General features: G+C 54.1%; 4 protein-coding genes across 4 annotated transcripts; 1 reads left to right on the forward strand and 3 right to left on the reverse strand.

The window, feature by feature from the left end:
• Nucleotides 1–1,419: 1,419 nt before the first annotated feature.
• Nucleotides 1,420–2,804, forward strand: CTRU02_206615 (uncharacterized protein; the record flags this gene model as incomplete). Its single annotated transcript, XM_036730220.1, has 4 exons — nucleotides 1,420–1,663; nucleotides 1,737–2,199; nucleotides 2,253–2,320; nucleotides 2,371–2,804. 4 exons carry the CDS (start codon nucleotides 1,420–1,422, stop codon nucleotides 2,802–2,804), a joined length of 1,209 nt encoding a protein of 402 aa, XP_036578193.1.
• Nucleotides 2,805–2,943: 139 nt separating this feature from the next.
• CTRU02_206616 (FAD binding domain-containing protein) lies at nucleotides 2,944–4,872 on the reverse strand (the record flags this gene model as incomplete). The annotated part of the gene is made up of 1 exon (XM_036730221.1): nucleotides 2,944–4,872. The coding sequence occupies one exon, from the start codon at nucleotides 4,870–4,872 to the stop codon at nucleotides 2,944–2,946; it is 1,929 nt and encodes a 642-aa protein (XP_036578194.1).
• Nucleotides 4,873–5,810: 938 nt separating this feature from the next.
• Nucleotides 5,811–6,948, reverse strand: CTRU02_206617 (Zinc-type alcohol dehydrogenase C1773.06c-like protein 2; the record flags this gene model as incomplete). The annotated part of the gene is made up of 2 exons (XM_036730222.1): nucleotides 5,811–6,283; nucleotides 6,348–6,948. 2 exons carry the CDS (start codon nucleotides 6,946–6,948, stop codon nucleotides 5,811–5,813), a joined length of 1,074 nt encoding a protein of 357 aa, XP_036578195.1.
• A 585-nt stretch (nucleotides 6,949–7,533) lies between these two features.
• On the reverse strand, nucleotides 7,534–8,898 carry CTRU02_206618 (pectate lyase; the record flags this gene model as incomplete). The annotated part of the gene is made up of 2 exons (XM_036730223.1): nucleotides 7,534–8,173; nucleotides 8,222–8,898. 2 exons carry the CDS (start codon nucleotides 8,896–8,898, stop codon nucleotides 7,534–7,536), a joined length of 1,317 nt encoding a protein of 438 aa, XP_036578196.1.

The raw sequence follows: 8,898 nt of genomic DNA on the forward strand, positions 1-8,898 counted from the left end.
TAGGACCGAGATGGGGATCCCCCGCGACTCACATTCTCCCATGTGTACCCATAAGCCGAGGGATCGTCGTGGGGCACTGGGACAAACGGGGCTTCTTCTCCGGCCTATAGCAGCAGTATCTTGGGCATGAATCTCCTGTGTTTGCAAATGCGTGGGTTTCCGCCTTACGTTTACTAGTACAAGGAGGCGCATGGGATAACTGTTGGCGAGTGCCGTGGTTGACAGGACGAGTCATCGCCTGTGCCACGCCGCCACTTTGTTGCTTTCCAGATCTGAAGAAAACCATGTCTGGAAGAGCGAGGCTTGGCAAGAAGTATGATTTGTTTGCCTTCGCAGACCCCACAAGGAGCGCGAAGGAAACGCTCGAGAAGCTTGAATCTGCTCACCAACGGTCAGGACCCTGTAAAACGATCAGATGGTCGCTCTGGGCATTTGGCAACAGAGTTGGGAACATGCAGAAGCGCCTTGGCTATCTATCAGTCAGGCTCTTCCAGAAACTGCATACTACCTCGCCTGAAAGGCAAATATTTGGAACTCCCTTTTCGCTTTCGGCAGAGGGTGAACCAAGGCATCCAGGAACATGCGGCCAGCAGCCCGGCTTGATTTCCAGTTAGGACAAGATAGACGAGATGTGGATCTTTCTCTTGCGAGTCAAGACGTTGTTTGACGAATGGGAAGAAAAAAACAAGCGTCCGATCTTCACAAGGGCTGCATAAAGACAGGGCTCACCCATGCTCATCTCAAACCATCTTTCCACGATGATTCTAGAACGCGACGTTTCATGCGAGTTAAACTAAAGAGGCTATCCCCCCCATCCATAATCGTCAACCCTTGAGTTGGCCTGCTAATTGGCGTTTGACTGGTTCAGCTCATGGTGCTAGCCACCTTAGCGCCTGATGAAGGAACCCACGGCAGATGACGATCCCGTGTAATCTTGCTCCGCAGATGAGGAGGCAGGATGTCGCGGTGGTGGAACCCCGTTACACAACATCCTCTAAGAAAGGGGGTTCTGGCAAATAAGGCAGAACAAATATAATTCTTTGTGGCGTTGGACCATGGGATTTCTGGGTTGTAGCCCGATCATGCAGTTAGAGAAGTCTTAAGGTTCAGCCCCCGGACCTTAACTCGCGAAGCATCCTTTTTACCTCTGTCGCCACAGAACGGAGCCAGCCCATCTTACAAGACGTGCCAAGTCGGGATATTAAAAAGAAAGAGGGGGCCCGCGCCAGGATTATGTTGCCGTGCGGCGGGCAATATTGAGATTGTTTCCTGTTCTTGGCCTTGGCTTTTGTTTTTTTCTGCAGAGCAGATCCAGAGGCCCAGGAAAAAACAAGGGCTTTGATGCTCAGCTTCGTGCCACGACCGTAGACTGGCTCAGTTCGCTCCCGAGCCGGCCAAAAAAGGCAACTCTACTTTATAATGGACGCGGGCCTCGTCTTGATTGCGGAAAGTGAATTGGCGCACGAGGTCACGCCGGAATACCTGGCCGAGGACTCTGGCAACACCCTAATTGGTATTTCGATTGCCTTCGCCATACTCACCACACTATTTCTCGGTCTGCGATTGTATGCGAAGCAATTTACAGCTGGCGGCTATGGCGTTGACGACTACTTCCTGGTGGCCGCTTACGTCGTTGACTTGGGCATGTGTGCCGTAGGCATAGGTAAGGCTCGCTATTCTCCGGTGTTTGGGTGAATAGGAAAAGCATCGCTTTGACTAACTCACGTTTGTCATAGTTATGGTTCGAGTTGGCGGCGTCGGGCGTCATGTCGAATTTGTCGAAGAGTTTCATCCAGCTCTGCTGGTTGGCTGGGCCAAGTGCATCCTGGCCTTTGAGATTATCTATTTCGCATCCGTGGCACTGCCGAAGATGGGCATTGTCTTTCTGTACCTGCGTGTATTCAACTGGAAAGGTCCGATGAGGGCCTTCGCCTACGTCCTTCTGGGTGTCTTGGCCGCGACGAGCATCTCCTTCATCATCACGGCGTGCTTCCAATGCATACCCATTGCGTTCTGGTGGGATCGAACCATTCCTGGAGGCAAGTGCGTGGACGTACAGGCCTTCTTTCATGCGCAGAGTATCCCAGGTTTCGTGCTGGACTTTTTCATCATGGCCCTGCCCATCAAGACTATATGGGGATTGAAGCTGCCTACTCACAAGAGGATCGCGCTCTTGGGAATCTTCATGGTCGGCAGTTTGTAAGTATCCATCCACGACTCTCTGATCTGCGTTTAAACTTACCTTGGCGCAGTGGAGTTGTTGCGTCCATCATCCGAGCGGTAACCTTCTTTGGCACGGCAGCTTTTACAGACCGTACATGTATGTCTTCATAGCTTCCTTCAAGTCGTGAGAGATACTAATGAGTACAGGGGCATCTGTCGCTCTCGTCGGCTGGAGCATCGTCGAAACGGGAACGTACATCATCGCTGCCTGTCTCCCTCACCTTAAGCCCATGATATCGCACTACACGCCGCCGTGGCTCAAGTCCATGGTCCGCAAGACGATATCACAAGCTAGCAACTCCATGTCTAAAGCCAACGCCTCCAAACACTCACATTCCCGCCGAAACGACGACGACGAGGTGGAACTCACAGCCCGATCCAAGAAACAAATGGTCGATACGGAGAGCATGGCCGGGGACGAAGAGCGTGGATATGGTATGCGGTCTCCTGCAAGCACAACAATCGAGATCCGCAAGTCGGACGATATGCCGACAGGAGATTGGGCCCAAGAGGGACAGATACGCGTCACGACGGAGGTGAAGCTAGAAAGAGTGCGAACATCGGCGTTTTTAAGAGACTAATGACCCCCCGCGGATCACCTTAGTGTTGATAGTAATGAAATCAGTTAGGTTCGAATTTATTTGGCTGTACTCGCTACTCAAACAGGGCCGTGCCGATCGACCATTGACGATTCCCGCAACTAATCATCGCATGGGTTGTCTACAAGAGTGACCTCGTGCCCTTCTCCTGGGCTGGTCCCAGCAACTCATCTGCAATGCCACGGCCGGCCGCTCTTCCGGAAAAGATGCATCCTCCCAAGAATGTGCCCTCCAAACTGTTGTATCCATGCACACCTCCGCCACCGAAACCAGCGGCCTCGCCTGCGGCATACAAACCGGGAAACTTCTCGCCGTTGGCCTTCATGACGTTGCTCTCCAGGTTCGTCTCGATGCCGCCGAGCGTCTTGCGGGTCAGTAGGTTCATTTGTACCGCGATCAACGGGCCGTGGGCCTTGTCGAGCAGCTTATGCGGCGGCGCAATACGGCTGCGCTTGTCGGCCCAGTACGTCCGTCCGTTGTTGATGAGCATCGCCTGCGCGTCCTTGGAGTAAGGGTTATCGAACTGCCCATCGCGGATCTCGATCGTCTCCTGGATATCAGCGAGATCCAGCACAGGTCCGCCACGCTGACGCTGTAGCTCATTCATGCCCTGGACCAGATCCGGGAGGTTATCCCTCACGACGAAATCCTTGCCGTACTTTTGGAAGTTTTGCACAGGTACCGTGCCCTTTTTGCCAAAGACGCGGGTCAGCAGCTGCCAAACGCTCTTCCCAGTCACGTCAGGATTCTGCTCTGAGCCGGACAGGGCAAACTCGCGCGCGATGATGCTCTGGTCGAGGATGAACCAAGTGTAATCGTATCCCGTGCTGCAAATATGCTTCAGCGTCGCTAGAGTGTCGGCGCCAGGGAACAGGAAAGGTGGCAGTCGCTTGCCGGTGGCATCGAGCCAGAGGGAACTCGGGGCAGGCAGAACGCGGATGCCGTGGTCTGGCCAGATGGGGTTCCAGTTCTGCAGTCCCTCGGTGTAATGCCACATGCGGTCGCGGTTGATGACGTTCGCGCCGACTTGCTCTGCAATACCGATCATGCGCCCGTCGACATGTGCGGGAACGCCGACGACGAAGTTCTCCGGGACCTTGGGGCCGAGGCGGTCGACGGGCCACGCTGCCTTCACGGCCTCGACGTTGCCTCCGATTCCGCCAGAGGTGACTGCTACTGCAGAACCGAGGATTTCAAAGTCGCCGACGACTTCACGGTTAGACTTGACTCCGCGGGCGGAATCATCTGGCGCCAGAACCTTTCCTCGCACGCCGATCGCGCGGCCGGTATCGTCGACAATGAGTTCGTCTACGCGGTGTCGGAATCGGAACTGCACGACACCATTCTTCGCCGCACGCTTCACCGGCTCGGCAAAGACTCTCACAACCTCCGGGCCGGTGCCCCATGTGACGTGGAAACGAGGCACCGAATTGCCATGTCCCTCCGCCCTACCCGATCCCCTCTCCGCCCATCCGACGTTGAACAGGAATCCCATGCCCCTCGCCTTTACATATGCTTCCATTTCGTCTGTCGCGAAGTTGACAAATGCCTCCGCCCAGCGCCTAGGCCACGTGTCTTCCTTCTCCCGATCGAAAGCTGCCGAACCGAACCAATCCCTCATCGCCAACTCCCTGGAGTCCTTGATGCCCATGCGACGCTGCTCTGTCGAGTCGACGCAGAAGATACCGCCCAGCGACCAGAAGGCCTGGCCGCCCAGGTTCGCCTCATTTTCCTGGTCGATAATAATAGTCGGGACGCCGCGCTCCGAAAGCTCGAACGCCGCGACGAGACCAGCCAGACCACCGCCCACGATGAGGACAGGCCGCTCCTGGAGCTTCTGCTTGATGTCGTCGCCCATTGCTGCGAAGTGCGGGCCGGAAGATGACGTGGATTTGTGCGAGCGTTTTGCCGGGGCGCGGAGGAGGATATGTCGGACGATGAGCTTTAAGAGCCAAGCTGAGGCGCCCAGGCCGGCGAGCGTGGCGAGGGTCTGGGTGGCAGTCTGGGGGACGGGGAAGGGGAGAACGTCGCGCATGTGCTGGGGCGCCATGGCCGCGGTTGAAGAGACAAATCCGACAGAAACCTCTGGTTCGTGAGGAGAGGGACGGCAAGGGTTTGGATTCTTTTGGTTGGTTAAATGGTAAACTTGGCGTGCCTTGTCTTCGGCCGTCGAGCTGGATTGAGCTACCAGGACCGAGTAAGCTGTGCCGCTGAGGGCTTGCTTATGAGAATTGCTAAAAGGAGAGACGTGGTGGGATGATTGGAATGCGGGGGAATGATCAGAGAGACGGGCAACAGGCTCTCTTTTTGGCCGATCTGGGCCAGTCGAGGGGTATGGGAGAGAGAGAAGAGGAGAGGAGAAGCAAGATGGAGGGCACTATGCGCGCAGGGGTGGGAGCAAGGTCCGCGGAAAGCCGATCTGCGACGCCGTCTGTTCCGGCGCTTGGAGCTTGGGGATGGCGCCTACGTTATGTACCTGAAGTCTTATGAGCTGTTGAATCCCCCTGTGAACACAGAAAGGCTATGTATGTCCCTATGCCGGATGCGGGTCGATATGTGGCAACATTGTATTTGGCAGCTGAAAGGGACTTCTTCGCTGACCGAGACGGATGAAAAGACCTAGTTTCCGCCTCGGCCGAGCGACAGGGTAGCTAAGTAAGCTACAGAACCAAATCAGTAGAAAGGTAGCTAAAACACTGAGCTGCAGGGGATAGTTGTGCTACTTTGAGTCAGTCAGATAAGGGACCCTTGTTCCCCCATGCCATTCTCCATACTATTCTCCAGCTATCGCCTATTCTCCTCGCGCGGGGTATCATTGTCCGAGGACACCGGATGTGGATGCCTCGGCTCCCCGAGCAGCGGGCAAATATCACATTCTCATCGTATGTTTGTCTTTACGTAGCAATCAGAACTGCTGTTCATCAGATACTCATCAGACATTTATCAATTATGGTCTCATACTAACAGCCAGGTGTTCTGACATGAGCTCTATTCCTGAACCTTCACAACAACCTTGCCGAAATGGCCACCGCTGTACAGATACCGCAATGCCTCATCCGCCTCCTTGAAGTCGAACACGCGGTCGACAACAGGCTTGATACCCTTCTCCTCGTAGAAGCTCACCATCTCCTGGAAGCGGTCCCGGGGTCCATTGATAAGACCCTTGAGCGTGACGGTCTTTCGCAGCGCCAGTAGGTTGACATTGGTCCGGTCCTCTTCATCATCCACCTTGCCCGAGAGGTATCCAATGCATGCAATTGTGCCGCCGAAGCCGATGGCTTCAAATGAGCGACGCAGCGTCTTTGCGCCGCCCGTCTCGAGGATGATGTCAGCACCCTCACCAGATGTAACTTTGTTCACCGGCTCGTCCCAGTTCGGCGTCGTGCGGTAGTTAATTGTGTGGTCAGCACCAAGCGCCTTGGCTTTCTCAAGTTTGCTGTCGGAAGACGATGTGATGATGACTGTGACATGCTGTCAGCTTTCAATTTCTCACGTCAGAGCCTCACATTGTTTTTTTTCACTCACCCGTTGCGCCCGCTGCCTTGGCAATCTGCAACCCTGAGATCGCGACGCCACCTGTGCCCTGGCAGACAACGACTTCACCCTTTCCACCGGGCTGACCCAATGGACGGAATTGGTTAATGGCCATCCAAGCCGTCACCGCAGCAATAGGCAAGCAAGCGGCCTCCTCATCGCTTAGGTGCTTCGGCGCCTTAACGAGTCCCGTCGTAGGGAACACACGGTACGTCTGCAGCACTCCCTCCAAAGGGAATCCGAGACCGGAAGTCATATCCTTGGCCTTGATCTGGCCCGTAAGGTGTGACTGGTTAAAGGTAGAAACGACGCGGTCGCCGACCTTCCAGTCGCTGACTTCATCGCCAACAGCCGCGATGGAGCCGCACATGTCGGAAGCAGGGACTAGAGGGTCATGGCCTTCGGGGTTGATAGTCTTGTGATGGCTGTAAAGGCCCATGACCACCTCGGTGTCACGGTAGTTGAGCGAGACAGCATTGATCTTGACAAGCACTTCACCGCTTCCAGGCTTGGGGAAGGGCCCCGTTGAACGGAAGAGCTTATCGAGACCGTCCTGGCGAGTCTGCCAACGCTGAACTTCGGTTTCGCCCATGGTTGCTGTGAGTGATGTGTGTGATTTGTGATTCTTACTAAGATGAGTGAATAAGTGAGATGCGAGTGAGACTTGTGTGAGACGATAAAAAGCAGCACATTTGAAACTGGGGATATCTCAAAGCAAAATCGGATGCTGGTGCTGGACTAATGACGCACACATTAGAAATCATCTTCGGCTTGTCTCCGCAACCTAGTGGACCGGGCGGGGCTCCGGGCGTGGGTTCTAAAAGCCTCTTAGCGGCCCTCACGGCACCGAATCCATAATGCCGGGAGCCCCGGGGACTGAGTTTTCTCACCGAAATACACTTCATGATGTTGATATTGAGACGTCATTTAGAATCATACGTCTAGTTACGTAATCGGGGTGATTCGTACCAAGCCGAGACCACGACTCACATACCAGCCAATGGGTTGTAAACCAGAATCTTGAACGACAAATAACCAGAGTTTCTATGCCATAAAGGAAAGTGTATGTGTATTTCCATGAAAGAAGTATATACAAAGAAGCCCAGCTTCAATTGAAATTGGTTGCTGAGACAAGAAGTAAAGCCATATTCCAGATACAGCCAAGTCAACCAACTCTTTAAGCCCGCATTCTACGTCTCAGCTTGCGCTTGCATGAAGACTCAATCTCAGCCCTGTTTGTCTCGGTACCGCTACCGAGCAACGCAAATTGCCCTTCGGCCCAATCAGCCGTACGTGCACCAATCTGCTCGTTGTTGGTGGGGACGAGGAAGTCGTTTGCAGGAAGACGACCATCAGCCGCCCGGGGACCAGTGACGGCCTTAGTATCAACGCTAACAAAACTAGCATCAGACCAAGAGTCTCCACCATCCCAGGAGTTGCCAGTTGACTTGACACCATCGACAAAGTAGTACTGCTCATCAGTGTCTGTGGTGCCGGCATTCTCAGCAGCAATGTTCTCGGTGTACGTCGCAACTGAAGATCGCGTGTTGAAACCCTCCTCGCCATTTTTGTAAGCTGTGTTGCGCTCAAAGGTCATGTCGCCCGGCATGTTGTTATCCGTGAATCCACGTCGCTTGTTGCCGAAGGAAATCGTGTTCTTGACAACGTGGTTGACAGCCGTACGGTCCGATGCGGAGCTGCCGCCTCCAAGTTTGACACCGTTGCCATCGGCTTCGTGATCAGAGCCCATGTCCCAACGGTCGAAGCCATTCTCAAATACAAGGCAGTCTAGAATGGTTACGGGGGAGCCAAATTGCCTAAGCAGTCAGTAACATGCAGAAATACAGATATTGGGGATGACCAACCAAAGATCGATGCCGTCATCCGAGTTGTGCCAGATACGAGCGCCACGGATGACATTGCCATCACCAGAACCCTCCTTCAGCGAGATTCCGTCGGCGCTCTTTCCATTCTTTCGAGGGTCAAAGTTGAAGTAGGAGTCAAGGAACACAATCTCGGTGTTGGAGATGTCATTCTGGAGGTGAAAACCGGACTCGTAGTTGGTGTGGGTTGTGATTCGCTCAAAGTAGTTGTTTGACGAATCCTCGACGTAGACACCGTAAGGACCTTTGGTGAATGTCAAATTGAAGAAGCGCCAATAGTTGGCGCCACGGAGCTGGAAGATTCCCCGCTTAGAGCTGGGCAAAGATCCCTCATATTCTTCTACGGGAGTTCCAAAGAGGTTGTCACCATCAAAAATGACTTCCTCATCCTCGTGCGCTCGAACGGTATAAGGGGAGCTCGAAGTGCCGCTTTTGCGGAAAGAGATGTTATCAGAAGGCTTGTAGGTACCGCCACGGATATGAATGGTGTCTCCAGGGCTGGCAGCATCGATGGCGTCTTGCATTGACAAGTAGGGAGAGTCAATAGAGCCGCTACCGCTGCTAGATCCGTCGGTCGCGACGAAAAGGTCAGCCGCCAGGGCGACCGGAAGAATGGAAACTAAGAACTTGAGAGTGTTCATGGTTGAGCAAAGAAGCAT

Source organism: Colletotrichum truncatum, assembly GCF_014235925.2.
Source record: "Colletotrichum truncatum strain CMES1059 chromosome Unknown Contig_0003, whole genome shotgun sequence".
Taxonomy (NCBI): domain Eukaryota; kingdom Fungi; phylum Ascomycota; class Sordariomycetes; order Glomerellales; family Glomerellaceae; genus Colletotrichum; species Colletotrichum truncatum.